Below are 22,165 nucleotides of genomic sequence, written 5' to 3' on the forward strand. Positions count from 1 at the left end.
TTCCATTTCCCAACAGAATTCTCAGACACTGAACACTCTCTACATCTAAACAGCTGCTTCCTCCACTACAATTTCAAAGACCACAATAAAATTGAGCTTCTGAAACTGATAAGATGTCAAGTCTAAACAACGGAACATTTTTATTTCCAGATCTAATATCAGAGAAGACTCTACATTTGGCTACAAAATAAATATTTTTATACATTCAGCTCAAACTATGGATATTGTATCAAAACAGCAATTTCTCTTTTTTGATGCAATCATCCTGTAATATCCTGGTGGGAATATCAAAGAAGCAACAGACTAGAGTTGCTGGAATGCTTTGGATAGATTTCTCTCAGGACATCAATCTGTAGGGAATCATTTTACTACAACTCACCTCATTAAGACTAGCAGTGGTTATGTACATAAAACCTAGTATATGGAAAGAGTGCAGATTCACTTCACCATACAAACCTAAATCAGTCTTTTTCCAGTCACTAGAGGCCAACACATTTCTTGTGAAATGCCATTACTAATAGATTATGAAAATAACACAAATCATATTTAACACAATAGTTGCTTGAAAAATTACCAATTCATAAACTGGCCTAAATTTTCAGTGGCATTTCAGCCTTGCCTTGATTGAACCGCTGATTTTTGGCAACAACTTTAGAAACCACTGAACTGGAATTAACCAAGTCATTAGACTTTTAAACATCAGATATCCAGCTCCAATCTGCTCATTTTCAAGTCTTAAGTGAACCAACTAGAGCAGACATCCAATGTGCTCCCATATGGTAATTGTGATTTGAATATTTTGGCAACGCCTGAAGTCACTGACTTAAGCTATTCAGTTTTAACAGCTGCTTGTTAGATAGCAGATCTTTGGGAAACCCAGTAGCTGAAGACAAGCTAGGGGGGATATTATGATAGAGAACAAATGCCTTCTTAGCAGTATTTGCATCCAGATGTTTGCTACCCCAGGGTCCACTAACCTGCTTCCCTTCCACAAAGGAGAAACTGTACATAGAGGATGGAAACATCATCTCCCCACTATTCGCACACAATGCCCAACACTTCACAAACTGGCACCACTGAGGAATGACCAACACTCACACTACTAATCGCACTGACCAAGGCAATAACAAATGGAACATTTTAGATTTGTAGTTACCTACGGTTCTCATCCAAAACTATATACAAACCAAAAGTTCCAAGAAAACCCGAGGGGTGAGTGTAAAAGATAAATTAGTAGCTAAAGAGAGGACTTGAGGAAATAATGGAAATGCTCAGGTCAGATAAAGAGGAAGCTAGGTCTTTGCATTTGAACTCTATGCCAATTAATCAGAATTGGAAAAAATGGAAATGCTCAGGTCAGATAAAGAGAAAGCTAGGTCTTTTCATTTGAACTCTATGCCAATTAATCAGAATTGGGAAAAAAAACATTACAAATAAGTAGCTTAAAAGCTAATGCAAGATCATGAAAATAGGGAAGGGGAGAGTAAAGAAAGGATTTTCCCAATTTTAGCACATAGTTAATAACTAAATAATAAAAGTAATAAGGTTAATACTTGGTTTGAAAATATACCAGGTATAGCCTCAAGCACCACAAGCATTGAAGCAATAACAGAAAATGCTGGAAACAGCCCGAGGTCACAATATATCTTTGGAAGAGAATCGGATGTAACATTTTGGGCTGAAGACCTTTCATCAAAACTGGTAAGGGGACAAAGAAGTTTGAAAGTTGCAGAGAGAGTGGGACTGGGGATAGGATTTTCATTCTTAAAATAAAATAAATAAATCAAAGACTCTTCTGTGCAGTGAGGTGGAAAGACAACCAAGTCATCAGTTAGGAAGGTGACAGAATAGCTCGAAGCTAATTTAGCTGCAGTTGCACAGAAATTAAAGTGAGGTCTGTGCTGAAGACAAAATATGAAGTCAGAAGGAAATGGAGAAGATGAATCATAGCCATGGTCTTCCATGTTAAAAAAGAAGTTTTTTTTTAAATTATAAATTCTGAATGAGGCATGTGCTAAAGAGTTCAAAGCATGCAAGAAAAAGCTACATTGGGTTTTCTGATGTGGCTTGTTTTCAAACACTCAACATTCTTTATCAAACAGGTATACCTACACATTTCTAATCATTTTCTTTTGCAAGAGTGTGGGACATCTGAGAAAACAAACATTAGGTCAAGCATTTTATCTCACCTTAATGGTCATATAGGAGAACAGTAATTCATCAAAATCCATTTGTTCAATGTTGTCTTCTTCAGACAAGTGAGGAGCCATCTGAGAAGTGATGTTCTTTGGGAGGGGGGTGGGGTGGAAAAAGGAGGATTAAGACAAATAAAATTTTCATGAATAAAGCATTATTCAAAAATGTGATCATTGAAGCTTCAGATTTTAAAACCTTTCAATTCAAGTTCAAAAACAGCAAATCTGCAAGACAATCCTACACATTTCATGACCAACACATTCCTGCTAGAGCAAAGGGTAAGACTGGCAGAACCAGGGAAACCAGTGATACTGAAGCTCTAGTCAGAGAGAGTAAGGTATATGTCAGGTATAGGAGCTGAGATCAAGTGAACTCCTTGAGTATTACAAGGAATTTAGAAATGTACTTTGAGAAATTGAAGGACAAAAAGAGGACACGAGATAACTTTGGCAGCAAGATAAAGATAAATCCTAAGAAATTCTCAATATTAGGAGAAAAAGGTGACTGGGAGAGAATAAATTTCCTTTGGGATCAAAATTGTCATCTACATGTGGAGCAACAGGAGAGAGGTGAGGTCTGAAATGAATACATTTCATCTATATTTACCATGGAGGTGGCCATGAAGGTTACACAGAGAATAATGCTGCCCTGAAATACACTTGCAGAGTACATTTCAGTAACATCATTATTCTCTTCCCTAAAATCAGAAGTGCTGGCACATGAGGTGGACAAATCCATGGCTTGAACAAGTGCATCCATGAACATTGTGGAAGTCAAGTGAAGAAAAGGCAGGAGCCCTGGCACACCTATTCATATCATCGTTACAAACAAGTGCTTTCCCCCCCCCTTCCCCCCCCCAAAGGACTGGAGGATGGCTAATACTGTGCCTTTGTTTACAAAGGCTGCATGGACAAGTTAAAAAAAACAAGTCAATGAACCTAAGATTTATTATGAGAGGTCGCTGGAGGTGATTCTGAGAGACAGGATCTATCTACATTTGGAAAAACAAGAACTGATAAGCGATAGTCAGCATGACTTTGCATATGGGAAATCATGCCTCACAGACAGAGATTTTTAAAGACATGACCAAGAGGACTTACGAGGGCAGGTAGGGCAGATGCTGTCTAAATAGACTTTAACAAGACCTTTGTCAATATTCATCATGGTGGCAGGTCCTGGAGGTTAGATCAGGCCAATCTACCCAACTGGATATAAAGTTGGCCTGATGGTAGGAGTCAGACGGTAGTAGAGGAGGTTTAGATTAGATTAGATTATGAGGACACGCAGTCCTCTTTTATTGTCATTTAGTAATGCATGCATTAAGAAATGATACAATGTTCCTCCAGAATGATATCACAGAAACACAAGACAAACCAAGACTAAAAAAACTGACAAAAACCACATAATTATAACATATCGTTACAACAGTGCAAAGCAATACCGTAATTTGATAAGAACAGACCATGGGCACAGTAAAAAATAAATCTCAAAATCTCTCGAAAGTCCCACCATCTCACGCAGATGGTAGAAGGGAGAAACTCTCCCTGCCATGAGCTTCCAGCGCCGCAAACTTGCCGATGCAGCACCCTGGAAGCAGCCGACCACAGCCGACTCGAGTCCGTCCGAAAACTTCGAGCCTCCGACACCCAGCACCATCCCTGCCGAGTGCTTCGACCCCAGCCCCGGCAACAGGCAATAGGCAAAGCCAAGGATTTGGGGCCTTCCCCTCCGGAGATTCTCGATCGCACAATAGCAGCAGCAGCGGCGAAGCGGGCATTTCAGAAGTTTCTCCAGATGTTCCTCCGTGCCTCTCACGTCCATCTCCATCAAATCAGAATTGTGCACGGCCCCTATTTAACAAATACGATATCATTTCGGAGCGGCCGCGCGCGCTGCATTGCGCCGCCATCTTCTCCTCCCCTACCAGTTTATTTTCCAGATTGAAGGCCTGTGACCAATGATCTGTGTTGGGTCCTCTGTTTGTCATCTATATTAATGATTTAGGTGAGAAGGCAGATGATATGATTAGAAAGTTTGATGATACCAAAATTGATGGCATATTCAACAGTGAAGGTGGTTACCCAAGATCAGTGCCGAATCTAGATCAATTGAGCAAATGGGCCAAGGAATGGCAGCTGGGATTCAGCTCAGACAAATGCAAAGTGTTGCACTTGGGAAATTACACCTAAAGCTGACTTGTACAGTAAATGACAGGGGCCTTCCTGCAAAGTGTTGTCAAACAGAGAGATATCGGGGAACAACTACCTAGTTAACTAAATGTGGTACAGGCAGACAGTGGAGAAGGCAGCATTTGGTACACATGCCTTCATTGGTCAGGAAATTGAGTACAAGTTGTGATATCATGTTCCAGCTGTACAAGAGACTTCAAGTATAGTGTATAGCTCTGGTTGCCTAAATAAAGGAAGAATGTTGTCAAACTGGAAAGGGTACATAAAAGTCTCATATGTTTCCAAAACTGCTTGGCTTGAGTTACAAGGAAATCCTGGGTAGGTTGGAACATAGGAAGCCAAGAGGTGACTTTAGAGGTACACAAAAAAAATCACACAGAGCATTGATAAGGTAATGATTAAATTTTTTTTTAGGGTAGAAAAGTCTACAGCTAAAGAACATAGGTTCAAGGTGAGAAAGAAATATTTAAAGGGGACCTGAGGGACAAGTTTTTAACCTTTGAGGTGGGTACTGAATACAGATTGCACTGTCAAAGCAAATGGTAGTGGGAGTACAGTTTACAACAGGAATTCTGCAGATGCTGGAAATTCAAGCAACACACATCAAAGTTGCTGGTGAACGCAGCAGGCCAGGCAGCATCTCTAGGAAGAGGTACAGTCGACATTTCAGGCCGAGGCCCTTCGTCAGGACTAACTGAAGGAAGAACTGAATTAATGACAGCCAATCAATTACATTTTATTGCTGCAATATTGGATAACATGGTAGCCAATCCATACACAGTAGTTCTGAACAGTAACAGATGACAACCTGATAAGATTTTATCCCCCCCCAATCCCCACCCCCCACCATCCTCACCAAATCCAGTGGTTTAGGTGAAAGATTTGTTAGACCAAAAAAAATATATACATATATATCTGTACTTGCAACAACCCCCTGGGATTGCTATTTCCATCCAACACTCATTTTCACTAATGTTTCATATAAATGACAGAGTGCTAGCCTGAATTCCACACTTAAGTGTGATGTACTCAAAGCCTGCTTCTCCTAGAAGAGTGTGCACAGATGACATCCAAATATAAGATTAGTTAAGATAGACATTCAAGATATGTATCACAACTCAGGTTTGACAATATTTCAGATGTTTATTTCATTGGCTACTCAGCAAATGATTGCAGCAGGCTGTCCGGATCTTGCTGCATTCAGGTTGTAAGCAGCAATTAACATTCACACTAAAGTGTCAAGCAGTGATCACACCAAGAGAGTCTAACCACGGCCCTTGACACTCAGTGGTATAAACATCAGGGGTGTCAAATAAACACTTCTCTGGCTTCCATCTTCCATCTGGGTACAGATATCAATTATAACCAACGTTTTGATCACAAACTCTGCCATCTTCATCAGGGATTATGTATGAGCATGGTTTTTCGGACTGCCTGGTGAAGGAAGCCATTGAAATAAGACTAGAGGATAAGAATTTCAACAAAGACAAAGGTCTCGCTCTAAAAAAAGAACTGGAATTTGATTGTAAACAAGATGGGAGAGTGGAAACCTGATTGGGTGAGGACTAACCAATCAGGAGGGACGGACTATGGGGGTATAAACACCACCGGTCTAGACATGATCAGGCATCATCCCTGATGAATATGGCAGAATTTGTCATCAAAACGTCAGTTATAATCAATACCTGTACCTGGATGGAAGCCCAAGAAGAGTTTATTCATCATATATGCTGGGAAAGCACTATATCCTTTAACACCGAGCTATCCCACTATCAATGGCATGGAGAATCACTGGAGAACAAAACCTCAAATGGACTTTCCACATAAATAATATGACAACAAGACCAGTTGAGAGATTTGGTAACCTGTAGTAAGTGATTCATACTGACAACCCAACCCTTTCCAGTATCAGCAAGAAAAAGTCAGGAGAATGAACAAATACATTGCATTTACTTTGAATGTAGTTCCAACACCTTTATAAAGCTGACATGATCAAGGACAAAAGATAAACACTCTATCTACCACATATGCATTTTCTCCTCCACTGACACTCAAGGGTAGCAGTGTATGCCATCTACAAAATGCACTGAAATTATGCATTAGCTCTTCTGATAGCATCTCCCATCTTACAAAATCATGACCTGCATGTTCCCCTTCAAGCTGCCCACTCTCCTGACTTGGAAATGTATTGCCAATCATTTATTGCTTCTTCCCCAGTGGCACCGCTAGGGCTATCTTTAACAGGAGACTGCCACAATTCACACTGTAGATCACTACTTCCTTCTCAAGGGCAATTAAGTATGGATAGTTATACATGCTGACCTAGCCAGCAATACCAAGATCTTGAAAAGAGGATAAAGAAAAACGTCCAATTCACTTCTACGTCCTTTTGAGGGATCGGGTAAATTGAGACAGAACTTAATTTTCTCATGAGGGTTACTGGCACTTGTTCAAGTTCCAGCATCTTCAAGTGTAAGAGCAAACTAAAAAGTGCACAGCCCAACAAAATTTATTTCTACCAGATCCTGCATTCCTACATCATGCAAATTAAGACTAATTGTTTAATGGGCCTTACCGTCAACCATAATTTCATCAAGGTCACACGAATGAAAAGCAGAATTGCTAAACAATTTAAAAAGGCAGATGTTGCATTTTAACTATTACGATTTAAAAGAAAGATACACATTAACATCTCAGAGGTTAGTAAATAGCAATCCCAGACTAATACAAGGATACAAGAAATAGCACGACAAGGACACCACCCTTTGAACCTGTTCTACCATTCATAAAGATGATAGCTGATCTTCTATCTCAGCATAACTTCCTGCCCCATCCCAATATTCCCAGACTTTGTTATTACGCTAAAGTCTGCTTCAAATAAGTTAAATGATATACAGGTATCCTCCGCTTTTCGAAAGTTCGCTTTACGCCACTTCACTTTTACGAAAGACCTACATTATCACCTATTTTCACTAACAGAAAGAAATCCCAAGAGGATTTTTGCTTTTATGAAAAAAGGCAAAAAGCGAAAATAGCGTTCAGTGTTTGTTTTGCAGCGAGCCGTTATAGAGGCAGCGCGCACCCTGAGCAGCGAGAGTGGCGCCAAGTGCCTTCCCCGGGAACTACACTCAGCATCAAGCCGCCATAGCTTTGAACTGTGTCTGTGAGCATCTGCGCTTTATCTCGATTTATTTTGTGCATCCGTTAGCAAGATGTGGCCTAAGTTATCAGAAAAGCCTGAGAGCGCTCGTAAGGGTGTTATGCTTAGCGTAAAACTGGACGTAATTAAGCGTTTCGATCATGTTGAACGAAATAAAGACATTGTGCGTGCGTTGAACTTGCATGCGTCCACCATTCGTACTATTTACACACAGAGAGAAAGAATATTGAAAGCTGCCGATGTTACTATTGGTTCTGCTAGTAGCAATATGGTCTCTTTCAGTCGGCATCCAGTGTTATTTTAGGCTTTATGTGTTATTTGATATGATTTGGTAGATTATTTTTTGGGTCTGGGAACGGTCAAAACTTTTTCACATATAAGTTAATGGTAATTGCTTCTGTGCTTTCCGCCATTTTGCCTTACGAAAGGTTTCATAGGAACGCTCTACTTTCGGATAGCAGGGGAAACCTGTACATCTTCCACAAAATTCGATTCATCACACAGTTTTCCACATCTCAGTCCCAAACATAAAATGTACAGAAAGGTGCGGGGCTAGATTGACACTGCAAGCTCCCACGTCTAAATTGGCAATAAATTCCCCCAATCAATTGCCCAATTACCAGTTTTATACACAAATGAACTGCCCCTGTCCATCTCTACTGCCACCTCAAGCCCATTTTCCACAGAAGAAAGGAGTTGCTGGCATGGACAATTGATCGCTGAAGCTGACTGACAAGGACAAAAGAAAAACAGGAAAGGTTTGTCTGCTTAGGCATAAATCTTTGAAAACTGACATGCAAACATTAGGTCGGTTTTATGCAAATCATTTCTGCCATTGCGGGTTGATTTTACTGGCATCTGCATCAATGTTCACACAGATGAAATATCTGACCACCCAAGGAACTGCATCCCTGTCACTCAACCAAGCACCTGATCATTGTATTTCAACAGCAGGCCTATGTCAGCACCTTGTCTTGTCCATAGCAAAGCACAACCACGATACTTTCCTATATAAAAAAATAGCCCAAGAATTAATCATATAGTTCTAGGAAGGGAAGAAAAATAAAACCAGTGGTGGGAGAATATTCATAGAAAATCCATATTTTAACCAATGCTGAAAACATCATGCTTACATTTACTTTACAATTTAGCTATGAAATTACAGTTTGATCAACAACTTGCAATTACACAACTCTGAGCTGCTCAGATTGCTCATCACCACTGCCAGGCACATTCTTAATCAAGGTCTCTTGAAGAAGACCCATTGATACATAACTGCTATAGCTCTTCACACTACTACTGGGCAGGAGGCATGAAGCCAAAGGCCCCACACCACCAAGATCAAGAACAGTTATTACCCTAAAACCATCAAGCTCCTGAACTGGTGTGGACAACTTAATTCACCACCAACTCAACAGATTCTACAACCAATAGACTCACTTTCAAGGACACTTTACAACTCATCTTCTCAGTATTCTTATTTGAACAATTTGTCTTCCTTTGCACAATGGTTGGGTGTGACCTGATAGATGGCATAGACAGGGTGAAATCAGATACATTCTTTTCTCCAAGGAAAGGGTGCTTGAACACCTTTTCCTCGGGTGCATGGAAAGGGACCCAAAACCAAAACATTGCTTTAGAATCAGAGTTGAGAGATTTAAGAAGAAACATCATGGGAAGCTCCCTCAAGCAAAGGATGGTGAGTACTTATAATGAGCTGCCAGAAATACTGGTTGAGGTAGGCATATTATCAACATTTAAAGGCCATCTAAGTAGAAGAGGTTTAGAGGTTTATGGGCCAAACACAGGCTGATGGGACTAGCTTGCTGGGCAGCACAGCTGCATGGACAAGGTGGGCTGGAGAGTCTGCTTCCATGTTCTTTGACTATGACTCGATATACTGCCATATTAATGTGGGTTATACTGCCATGCTAATGAGGGTTATTGTAAATCAGAGAACTAAAATACTCTCATTGCAATCCAATCATTTAATTTAAGAATTTATACAATAAAGTTATTTTTCCACTCTGATGGATCACGCACCTCATTAAACCCAGGAATATACTGTACTGAAATATCCATAAACACAAGAGATTCTTCAGATGCTGGTCATGGTAAAAGGTCTTGTTCCATAGATGAGTCCTGATGAAGGGTCTAGGCCTGAAATGTCAACCTTTTACTCCCCTCCATAGATGTCATCTGACGTCAAATTTTTCCAGCTTGTTGTGTGCTACTAAAATATCCATAATGTATTTCATAGAGCTTTGGCCAATAACAAAATTCTGCTTAATGGGAATGGAAGCTCACATAAATAGGGAAAATTCTTGAGCTTGCAGTAGAAATCGAAGTCTTAAGTCTTCCTTCCGGGTTCTTCACCTAAGGAGGCACTAAGGAGCCCAACCCAGACGAAATATAGATAATAATAGCCTAAGCAAGTCCCAAGACAGAACTGTTCCTGTTACATAAGATAAGCAGATCCTTACCAAAGCAGATTCCATATTGCCTGTATATTCTGGGACTTCAACTGGAGAAATTTCAGCTGAAATACAGTGGGTAATTATTTTCATCATCTCAGCAAGCATAAATCATAAATTTTCAAAAAAGATTATTTACATTTCAATAAACAGTAAAAGCCCACAGGTCATATTGGCACACCAAAAACACATGTACATATAACACAACAACTTCATGGTAGCTCCTTTTCTTTGATGTGAAAGCTGTACACGAGCTATTATTTCATTGAATGACAGGCTCATCTGGACTTTTGTCTCAACTGATTTTTTACCTGAAGCCCATAATTCTGCATACCCTTCCAGTCCAAAAATTTCTTTCAGACCTCAATGTACTTATGACTCAGCATCATCAGCTCTGGAATAGTGAATTCTAAGTACCTACAACGTTTAAGAGAAAAAATTCTTTCCATTTTTAATCTAATGCATGCATCTCCTCCATCTCAATACTATAACCCCTGGTTCTAGTTTTTCTTATAAAGTAAAATCTGCTCAGCATCTACTCTACAAGAGTCACTGAATTTTATAGTTCAATCATTACCTCTCCTTAATTGTAAACTACTCTAAAACGCTTATTTCCATTCCGCTCAAACTTTCAAGCACACCCTCATCCCAAGAAGCACTTCTGCCCCAATTCCTAACATCTTAAAAGGTTATTATATCAGTTGTTTTTAAATGAAACTCAACTCAAAGATGCTTAAGAGAAAGGAATATGATCTGGAAAAGTCCCTTTTCTGCAGAGGAGTACTTACGTTTCATTACTGATAAATCCCAGTCTAGAGAAGGCATAAGCATGCTTTCTTCAATACCTGTAGAGTGGAGGGCTATGTTCTTTTTTGCTGCATTTAGTCCTGTTAAAATAAATCACACAAACACCCCATTGTTAAATTTATTCAACACAACACCTCACATCCAGCAAAACTCTGATAGCTCACCAAGTGACCATTCAGTCCCACAATCTTGTTGTTGGGTTTGACCCTATGTTGGCTGGAGTCGGAGGTTTATGCTTTGGCTCTTGGTACGACCACTCACGCCAAACAAGTCATAGGGTAGAAGCCAAACCAAGAGTACTCCACTGGTCCTCCAGGCTCGGGGGTTCAACTCAGGACCAACAACTGACTGGCAAGATAAAATTGTTAAAGAAACAGCAATGAAGAATCCTTCTACAACTGAGTGCAATGGTATTCCTGAGTCTCTATCCGGGATTTGCATGACTGACAATAGTGAAAACTGAGAGGAAGCTACTGACACGATGAAGGAAACACTGAACACTGCAGGAGATGGAGGACCTTCACTGCTGACCTAAACGTCAGTGGCGTAATGGGCAGTAAGTAATCATTCAGAAATCTGAATGATTCAGTAACTGGCACATCAGGCAATGTTCCCATAGTCAGGGTCTTGATTCCTGTGTTCACTTTAAACTTCACTGGATTTCTGAAATGTTACACATTTTTGAACAGAGAATTAAAATGTTCACATCAACAAACAATGTAGACAGCAAATTTGTCAATCCAGCACCAGAGTCCCAAGCACACTGGATTAACAGAATTTTACTGTAGTTACAAAGGTACAAAGTTTCTAACGTTTTATGGAAAATAAAGCAGAAATGGTGCGTTAAAAGAAACAGTCAATGAAACCATTCATTCCCCCAAACCAAATTACATAAAATGTAGTATGACAATTTATTTTCTCCTCTCAAATCATGTTAGCAATATTGCCATCATTTCAACATGCTCCATTCAAAAAATATTGGCTTTGCTACTTTTTCCTCCTTTAAGATTACATAGGATGGGAGTTATTTGGGAAGCGATTATCAACGCCACTATGTCAAAATGTCAATAACTAAACATTTGAACCAAATCATCATTAAGAGGTTTGTACAACATCTAATGATCAGTAATTATTTACTGGTATTCAATATACTGTATGATAGGCTGAAGGTCCTAGATTAGATATCAATGTAATGGTTGTATTTAGAAAGAATTCTGGAACACCACCCTCCCATGTCAGCTGAGGTCTGATGAGTAGACTTCATGGATACTATCCTGTCTTCCACTTACAGCAGGGGTTCTCAACCTTTGTACCATGGACCAATACCATTAAGCAAGGGGTCCATAGACCCAAGTTGGGAATCCCTGATTTAAAGGGAATTTTTATGGGGAAAAGAGACTGATTCCATCCCTCCCCTACCTTTTTCTGAAGAGCTGATAATGGAGAATGCAAGGTTAGTTTGTTTAAGTGCAATGTTATAAAAATTTAAATAGACAGAACACAGCTGATAGCATAATTTAAAATGCTAGTTTGGAAAAATTGCAATAATTGTTGATAAATTTTTCTTTAAATGAAGAATGTCAGGCAAATAGTATTGCACTGACATTAGGAATTAGCTACGTTTATCAAAAACCTCAGAAGAGACAAATAACAAAAGATTCATGAATTGGTATTATTGAAATAATTCATGAATTAAGGCAACAAGTAATCAAGCCACAGATCTGGGATTCACAGCCAACATATCTTGGTTACAGTAGTAATAAAAATCCATCAAGAGCATTAAAGCTTCTCATCTCTACCCATCAACTCAGTTGAACACTAGAGTGAAGTGAAGCATTACCCATGAACAAAGCCTTGGTAAAGCCTCTCTTCAGGAAAGGAAAAGAAAAAAACATTTGAATAACTGACCTCAAATTGAAGCCAGGAGAGCAACCACATTAAAAGCTACTTCAAAAGAATTAAGTCACTGTACAAGTGAAAAATCTTCAGCCATTTTTTTTTTTAAATTTATTAAGATCAAGCATTGTTCATCTCTTATGGAAACCATAAATATTATTCACTACAAGTTAAACAGGAAAACCTAGTCCTGAGCAGCTTCACTGACTTGCAAAAGCCTTTGGCTATATTACTGGTCAAATTATCCAATGGTTATAGCTACTTACGTTTCAATTCAGGTCCAGAATTTTTCTCATGACCCTATTAAATACACACAACAAAATCAGATTTCCAACAGGAAAACAATCAGGTCTTTAGCATTCTAATATGACAAATTTGAAATCAACTTTAATCCCTTCTCAATAATTCCTCTTTACCAAATGGTTTCACTCAGTGCTGAGGCTCCTTCTTTAGGCAGTCCCTCAAGCTTGAAAGTTACATGCTTTGACTCCAGCTCTGCAAGTTCCAAGGAAAATGTAGAACTTGCAGATGGGGAAGATGTGCTTGATAGGATGAGTGGATGGATATTTTCAGATGATGTGCTCCTTCCGCCATTTCAACAGGACTTCTTTCTGTATGCTCCCAACCAATATTTGATGGTTATCAGTGCCATCCCAAATGCTCCCTTTCTGCCAAGTAGTTATGGGCCATGGATTTCCAAGAGTCATAAGAGGAGGAATAAGCCATTCATCCCTTTGAATCTGTTCCACAATTAAGATCATAGCTGATCATCTACCTCAGCACCAATCTTGATTATCTAAATGTCCTGAAATCCATCAATTGAGTACAATGGCCAAGACATCAAGGCAGAGAATTTCAAATGTTCACTGAGTGATGACATTTCTCTCCAATCCAGTTCTAAGCAACTCATCCATCTTAAGTATATGTCAATACATCTTGGCTAAACATTGACATATGTGGTCATATTTAATTTGTGCTTTACTCAAACTCCATTTATACAACTGTGAAGTTAAGATGTGGTAATTGTTAAGTAACATATCTATTTGCTTCCAAATTAATTTCTGGTACATTTGCAACCCAGGTTAATCACTTGGTGGTTGCATATTAACTTCTGCATTAACAAAGAGCTCAGAGTGCCTTAAATTATTTCTGTACAGTACTATTGACACAATGCCCAGCAATACTCAAATTCAATGAGGAAAACTTTATCATAAGTTCTAAATAATGAACCTGAGATAGCTATTGGCTACTTCAAAGAAAATACATCTTGGTCTGTTATCAATCCAAACAAATTTTTACTACCAATCCTCATTATGTATAGAGGCCACAGTTAAGATCCAAAATCTCCAAGGATGAGAACTCGTACCCAAAATATACTTTGCTTAAGATTCTTTTTCATCTCTAGACCTTGCAACAAATTAACTTTAGAAATAATCTGACAAATACCTAATATTAATAGAAATATCAAGGATGGGGATAAACATGGGATCCTTTGTGCCAAGTCTCATGGAAACAATACAAAAGAAAAATCTACTGAGCATTCTTAAGCTCAGCAAAATTAACACCGAAAGGAGCATCTGCTGAATCAAATCATCACATCATGAAGAAAGTAAAATTATGAAAATGCCTTTTTAAACCTGTTATTCATTCTTTATCCCGGGGTTCCCAACCTTTTTTTATGCCATGAGCCTTACCATTAACTGAGGGGTCCATGGACCCTGGGTTGGGAACCTTTTCTTTATCCAATTTGATACAAATACATAGATTTAAGCTGGGAAATAATGTAAATCCATGTTCACCTCTTACCTTATTGACCACTTTCTTCCTCGTGGCTGCAGCTTCTCGAAATCGAGATGATACAACTCGGGCTCCTATAAGGAAATGTGTGGGGAAATGATTCACAAATTAAGATGCAGGAAAAGATATATTTTTTTTCTAAAAAGAAATACAAATGTTGCAACAGATGAAGGTCACAACTATATAGCCTGAATGGGTGGAACGCAATTGAGTACCAATAAGTAACTTCAGACCAAATCTTACACACAAGAAAATAGCAGTAGGCCATCAGGCCCCTCAAGCCTGCTCCACCCTTCAATATGATCAAGCATGATCATATATCAGCCTCAACTTCTCTACGCCAGTTCCTACAACCCTCAATTCTTGAAGTGTTCTAATATTTCCCCATTGTGGCTTTCAAAGCATTTAATGATCAGTTCTCCAACTCCCCTTGAAGTAAAGATTTCTAGAGATTCAACATTCTCCAAGAAATTGCTCCAGAACTCAATTATAAATGACCAGCACCTCATTTTGTAACTATATGCCCTTGTTTGCAATTTGCCCATTAGTTAAAAACAAACTTCTACCCTGGCTTCCAAATAAGATCAAGTATATTTGAACAAATCACCCCTCACTATTCTAAACTTTAAGGAATATAGACCCAAGCTGTCTAGCCTTCATTTCTTTGTCTTCCAATAAAAAGTAGCTAACTTTACCCAACTAACCTATATAATTTCAACACATTGCCTCAAACATTGATAATAGGTGAAATTATTAATAACCATCTTTTTTTTTATTAATGATCACTGAAAAATGTCCTTGGAACGCAATTACAACTAACGCTCACCTTTTAATTTTTTATTATACACTTCCATTGAGGATGCTCTGGAAAAGAAAATAAGATAAGGCATTAAAGCATTATGATGACTGAAAAAATTCATTTATGGTTCAAATAGTAATAAAACCTAGTGAAGAAATGCAATACTGTACAATAAAATTAATGCCAGTGTACATGATAAATCATATTATCCCAACTACAGCTATAAAAACAACCGGCCATAAAATTACATATTTTCCTCTTCTCAACTTCAGATTTGTCTCCTGAATATATGCAATGGCATTACACCAAGTTAGAGTGTAAATACAATAGTTGTTCCATTATTAGCAGCAATCCAAGTAGCAAGTTTTCAAAAACCTTATACATGTCATACCTACAGTTGCAATAAAAAGTTTCAGAACCATTTTCAGCTACCTGGTTTTCTGCATTAGTTACTCATGGTCTGTGGTCTGATCTTCATCCAAGTCACAACAATAGACAAACACAATCTGCCTAAGCTAATAACACACAAACAATTGTACTTCTTCTCGTCAATACCGAGTACACCATTTAAACAATTACAATCTAGATTCAAAAAAAATGTGAACCTCTGGGGCAATGCCTTCTACAAAATATATTTGGGGTCAGGTGTTCCAATCATTGAGATGAGATTGGAGGTGTGGGTTGTAGAGGTGCCCTGCCCCATAAAGGAAGGCACACACAGTCAGGTTACGGACATTCTGCTCTTCTCAAGAGAAATCTGTTTATGTGCACCATGCCTCAATCAAATCAACTTTTAGAGAACCTTAGAAGAATTGTAGATATGTATGAAGCTGGAAAAGACTATAAAAATATTTCAGAAGAGCTGAGTTCATCAGTCCACAGTAAGAGAAATTGTCTCCAAATGGAGGAAATTAAGTGCTATTACTACTCTCCCCAAGAGAGGGCATCCTGCAAAGATCACACTAAAAGCAATGCTGAAGGAGGTGAAAAAGAACCAGAGGGGAACAACAAAAGACGTGTAGAAATTTCTAAAACTTGAAGTTTCTGTTTATGTGTCCACAACAAGAAAAGCACTGAACAAGAATGATGTTCATGGTAGGACACCAAGGTCGAAACCACTGCTCTCCAAATAAAAACAAACAAACAAACATTGCTACACATCTCAAGTTTGCATCACCTGGATGTTCCACAACACTTGTGGGACAATATTCTGTAGACAGATAAGACACGAGTTGAACTTTTTGGCAGAAATGCACACTGCTATGTTTGGAGGAAAAAGGGGCACTGCACACCAACACCTCATAACAACCATGAAACATGGTGAAACGAGCATCATGCTTTGCTGCTTCAGGGCCTGGACAGCTTGCATTCATTGAGGGAACAATGAATTCAAAATTGCATCAAAGCATTTTACAGGAGAATGTTAGGGTAGTGGTCCGTCATCTGAAGCTTAATAGAAATTGGATGATGCAAGAAGACAATGAACCGAAACAAGGGTAAATCAACAACAGAATGGTTTAAAAATAAGAAAATTTGTGTTTTGAAATGGCCAAATCAGAGACCAGATCTTAGTTCAATTGAGATGCTATGGCATGACCAGAAGAGAGCTGTTCATGCAAGATATCCCAGAAATAATCATGAACTAAAACAGTTTTGTATGGAGGAATGGTCTAAAATTCCTCCAAGCTGATGTGCAGGACAGATCAATAGTTACTGGAAGCAAAAGTTCACATACTTTTTCCAATAAATACATATAATATTGGAAACACGAGACAATCTGCAGATGCTGGAAATTCAAGCAACACACACACAAAATGCTGGCATGTAATATTGGATCATTCCTCTCAACAAATAAATGAACAAGTATAACTGTTTGCATTATTTATTTAATTGGGTTCTCTATCTAGTTTTAGGACTCACATGAAGATTTGATCACATTTTAGGTCATATTTATGCAGATATAGAGAAAATTCTAAAGGGTTCACAAATTTTCTAGCACCACTGTACAAGGAACTTTGCATTAAAATAAATGCAGTTAAACTTAATGGCTCTTTCATGCTTCCTGCCCTATCTCTATCTGCTCTTCTCACCAGACTTGCCTTTTCTTTCCTTTTTTAAAAAACATTCAAGTCAGCCTCTCCAAATGTTGGATGATGTGAATTAAGGATGAAGCGATGTAAAAGAATAAGTAAAATTTTCCAATGCAGTGAAATTAAAAATTATGGGACATAACTTTAAAATCAGAGTCAGACCATTTGGGAACAAAAACTGTCCACCCCCCACCAAACCAAAAACAAATGGAAATCTAAAACTATCTAGCATAGCTGAACAGGTATATGAAGAAATGATGAATACGATGGAGGTAAAAGCAAGGTACAGCCCAACAGAATTGCAAAATATTGAGGCTTCTTGGCCTGACCCTACTATGACATTCCTAGCAATGCTGAAAATCTGAAATTTAATTTCAGCCATTACACTACCTGAAAGAATTGTACAATATGCTTTTTACTTCTGGTTTTTGGAGCCAACTGAACAAAATTCTAATTCTATTAATCAGCTCAACCTGTCAAAACTTAGTTACAATTAAATAGAAAACATTAAAAACAGGAGAGATAAGGTGCAAATACTGACAGCAAATAAGATTGCTTATGAACCTTAATCAATAACAAAGTAAGCCACTGATGGAAGGATACATATCATACAGTTACACCAAGGGTGGGGTGGGAAGATATCTACCAAAATATCTGGACATTGCATCATAGCAGTTGAATACAAAACCTTTGTCAGGATGCTGTTTATTGACTACACAATCATTCCTACAGTTCTAATCGAGAAGCTCCAGAACCTGGGCATCTGTACCTCCCTCTGCAACTGGATTCTTGCCTACCTAACCAGTAAACTTCAATCTATGTGGATCAGAAACATCTCCACCTTGCTGACAATCAACACTGGCAGATCTCAGAGATGCGTGCTGAGCCCACTGCACTACTCTCTCCCTCTCACTCATGATTGTGTGGCTAGGCACAGCACAAATGCAGTCTATACCTTCGCTGATGGCATTGATGGCATCATTGGCAGAATTTCAAATGGTAATGGGAGGACGTACAGAGGCAAAATACATCAGCTAGCTGAGTGGCGTCGTAGCAACAATATTGCACTCAGCATTTGTAAGACCAAAGAACTGATTGTGGACTTCAAAACAGGCAGTCCTCAGAGGGATCAGAAATAGAGAAAGTGAGGAATTCCAAGTTCCAGGGTGTCATTTCTCTGAGGCTCTAACCTGGACCTCATATATCAATGCAGCTATAAAGAAGGCACAACAACTACTAGATTTCATTCAGAGTTTGAGGAGATTTGGTATGTCACCAAAAACACCTGAAAATTTCTACAGATGAGCCATGGAGAGCATTCCAAGTGGCTGCATCACTGTTAGGCATGGGGGGGGGGCACTACTGCACAGGATTGATGTAAGCTGCAGAGATTTGTAAACTTAGTCATTTCCATCATAAGCACTAACCTCTGTAGTATCCAGGACATCTTCAGGGAGCAATGATGCCAAAAGGCAGCGCCCATCACTAAGGACCCTGAATACCCATGTCATTCCTGGTTCCCTTTGTTCCCATCAGGGCGGAAACACTGAAGCCTGAAGGCACACTAAACGTTCACACTGTTCTGCAACAGCTTCTTCCCCTCTGCTATCCAATTTCTGAATGAACATTAAACCCATGAACACCACCTCATTACTTCTTATTTCTATTTTTACACTATTTAATATACAGGTGTCCCCCGCTTTTCAAACGTTCCCTTTACAAAACCTCACTGTTACGAAATACCTACATTAGTACCCTGTTTTCGCTTTCAGAAGGTGTTTTCACTGTTACGAAAAAAAAATCAGTGCGCGATAAAAGGCAGCACACGCCCCGAGCAGCTGCTCTCCCCCGGATTCGGAACTGCATTCTCGGCAGCATTGCTTAAACACGTGCCTGTGAGCAGTCGTTTGCAAGATGAGCTCTAAGGTATCAGAAAAGGGTGTTACACTTAGCATAAAACTAGACATAATTAAGCATTTTGATTGTGGTGAATGAAGTAAGGAGAACATGAGTTTGGCTTGTAGAAGCTGAAGAACATGATGTTGAAGAGGTTTTGGCATCCCATGGCCAAGAACTGATAGATGAAGAGCTGATGCAATTGGAAGAAAAAAGGATAACAATCGAAACCCAATGGGTAATGATAAAGTACGACTTTAATTTTGAAAGGGTACGTAGGTTTAGGGGATATTTGCAGGATGGTTTGAGTCCTTACAAAGAACTGTGATAGAAAAATGCACGAGGCTCAGCGGTCAAGCAAGCCTTCCACATCAGCCACAGCAGACGACGAACCTCGACCTTCGACATCGAGGCGGGCAGAGATAGAAGATGACCTGCCTGCCCTAATGGAAACAGACGATGACGAGATGACACCCCAGTGTCCCACCACCCCACAGACAGATACCGATTCGCGGAGAATGCAACGGTAGCTGGGAGGCACACAGCACATCTTTAAGAAAAAAGCCAAAATAAACATGCTAATTAATTAGGTGCCACCGACACATAATTGTCGGACCAGATCAGAGACGACGCAATTGGAAATCGGCACTGATCTGGGCCGACAATTACGTGTCGGGCGGCACCTAATTAATTAGCATGTTTGCTTCGGCTTTTTTCTTAAAGATGTGCTGTGTGCCTCCCAGCTACCGCTGCACCCCTGCATGCTTCACGGCAATATATCGCTCAGCGGCCTGGAGGGTGGGGGTCACTGCACCACCCAAGCTCCGACTCAGCCTAACACACCATCATCAGTGTGCTCGGCGCTGTCTTCCCGATTCTGGTAAGTGATACTACACTGTACATACATTATTTCTACTTTATATAGGCTGTGTATTTTTATGTGTTATTTGGTATGATTTGGAAGCTTCATAGCTTAAAGGTTACTGGAGAGCACTTGTGCTGTGTTTTTGCCAACAACGCTTGCGTGAGATTTTCGCTACAGAGAACAGTGCAGTAATGATTGTGGAAAGGTATTTCTACTTTATATAGGCTGTGTATTTATCATATCATTCCTGCTTTTACTATATGTTACAGTTATTTTAGGTTTTATGTATGCAGCCCCCCTGGCCACCCTCAGGGTCGCTCGGCTCGCTGTCGTCTAGGGAAACAGCCTCGGCCCCGCCAAACTGGGTAATTCGTTTGTGTGGATGCTGTGTGAGGTACCCCACCCCGCCCAAATAACAGACATTACACCAGATGCAATTAAATGATTTACAGTTTATAGATATTACTGGAACTATATAATTAAAAGAGAATAAAATATAAAAGGAAAATAAAAGGCGCCACACTTATCAAAGTTCAATCTCTTCGTGCACAAAACCGTTGGAGCTCAAGGACCTTCTTCTTCACCCTGTGACCCCTCGGACCACCTCGACCGGCCGCCTGGGACCAACAACGGTGGTCGACCAGACGCTCCACACGTGTCCGTCTCCGTCTCCTCGCCGAACGTCCCGCTCGGGGTCCGACCCCGTTAGCGGACTCACAGCACCTGGTCCATCCTCTGTCTCGCTCTCCTGCCTTCTGTCCCCAAACCCCCTCGCAAACAGTATCTTCAAATACACCAAAACCATAACAACTATCCCAATTGGTTAATAGCACCCTCTTATCACCCTCTAGACCACAATACGCTGCTAGCACAAACTTTCTCAGCGTTAAAGCACAACAAAGCCGCATTCCCCAGATTAACATCACAAAAACGCCATTTTAATTAGCCTCCGCAGTAACATAAAAATCGAAACCCCCTTACACTCTCCCCCCACCAAATAAAGTCATGTCCTCATGACTTCTAAATAACTCGCCACCCAGTCCTACAGACACACAACACACACAGATACACACAGTGACAGTGCTCCCCAAACAGTGGACCTTACTCCTGTCCCACGGGCACTAAATAGGCCAACCTATCTGGGAGCTTCTTAACCCTCTGAGACCTCCGTACCCCCTCACCTAAACCCAAAAGGCTCAGACACTACTAGGGATACCTCAGGCCTGCTTGCCAACTCCTCTCTCACTCAGGCCACCACTACAGCTCGGAGCCCCCTGTCCCATGTCCGGGACCCCGCCTCTCCTCCTTCCTGATCCTGCCGTAACTCAGACTGCCCACAGCTAGCCCTCCCCACTACACCTGACTCAGTGGGAGAAGGGCCAAAGGTCTCTTCCTCAATCACGGGGAAGTTAGCGAAAGGCTGCATGTTCCACATGTGCAGCACATCATCCTTCGAATCTGTATCCTTCCTCATTCCCTCGATCGGTAGCTGCTGGTTAAGTTTCTCCAAACTGAAAAATTTAGCTGGGGCTACCGCTTCAGCCTCCTGCAATCGAGACGTCAGCTTCTCCGGGGACTCCTTCAACTCTCGCCACAGCCTCAGCAGTTCTGACTCAGGGTTCCTGGCCATCTCAATCTGGGACGCAGTTACCCCACCAGCTTCTTCCTCCCTGACCTGAAAAGCAGCAGTTAAAGGATGTTCAGCCTCCGGTTGTTTCTTCCTGAGGGCGTCTTCCAGGTCAACTTTCAGTTTTTCCACTTCATTTAAACTCGCGATAGTCATCTTCAGGTTCCTTTCAAGCGTCCGCCTCCCTTTTCCGAGATCTGTCCTCCATTTCTTTACCTCCTCGGGAGCGTAGTCAAACTCCCCTCCCTGGGCTCTCGGTTTTCTGTTGACCTTAGTCAGAACACTTTCTTGATATTCCCCAACTTGTAAATCTTCCAATCTGTTCTGAATGGACGTCTTGAGTTTCTGCTGATCCCTTCGAAGGTGGGT

The 22,165-nt window shown here is 40.1% G+C and overlaps 1 protein-coding gene across 1 annotated transcript in view; it reads right to left on the reverse strand.

Annotated features, from left to right (window-relative positions):
• The window catches only part of haus8 (HAUS augmin like complex subunit 8), a 75,119-nt gene that overhangs the window by 25,372 nt on the left and 27,582 nt on the right, over positions 1–22,165 (reverse strand). The window contains exons 6-11 of the mRNA XM_072244308.1: positions 15,346–15,383; positions 14,529–14,593; positions 12,989–13,022; positions 10,808–10,906; positions 10,029–10,084; positions 2,190–2,285 (exon numbers count right to left, since the gene is read on the reverse strand). Coding sequence (XP_072100409.1) covers positions 2,190–2,285; positions 10,029–10,084; positions 10,808–10,906; positions 12,989–13,022; positions 14,529–14,593; positions 15,346–15,383 — 388 coding nt within the window. The remainder of the gene's footprint in view (positions 1–2,189; positions 2,286–10,028; positions 10,085–10,807; positions 10,907–12,988; positions 13,023–14,528; positions 14,594–15,345; positions 15,384–22,165) is intronic.

Source organism: Mobula birostris, chromosome 26 (genome assembly GCF_030028105.1).
Source record: "Mobula birostris isolate sMobBir1 chromosome 26, sMobBir1.hap1, whole genome shotgun sequence".
NCBI lineage: Eukaryota > Metazoa > Chordata > Chondrichthyes > Myliobatiformes > Myliobatidae > Mobula > Mobula birostris.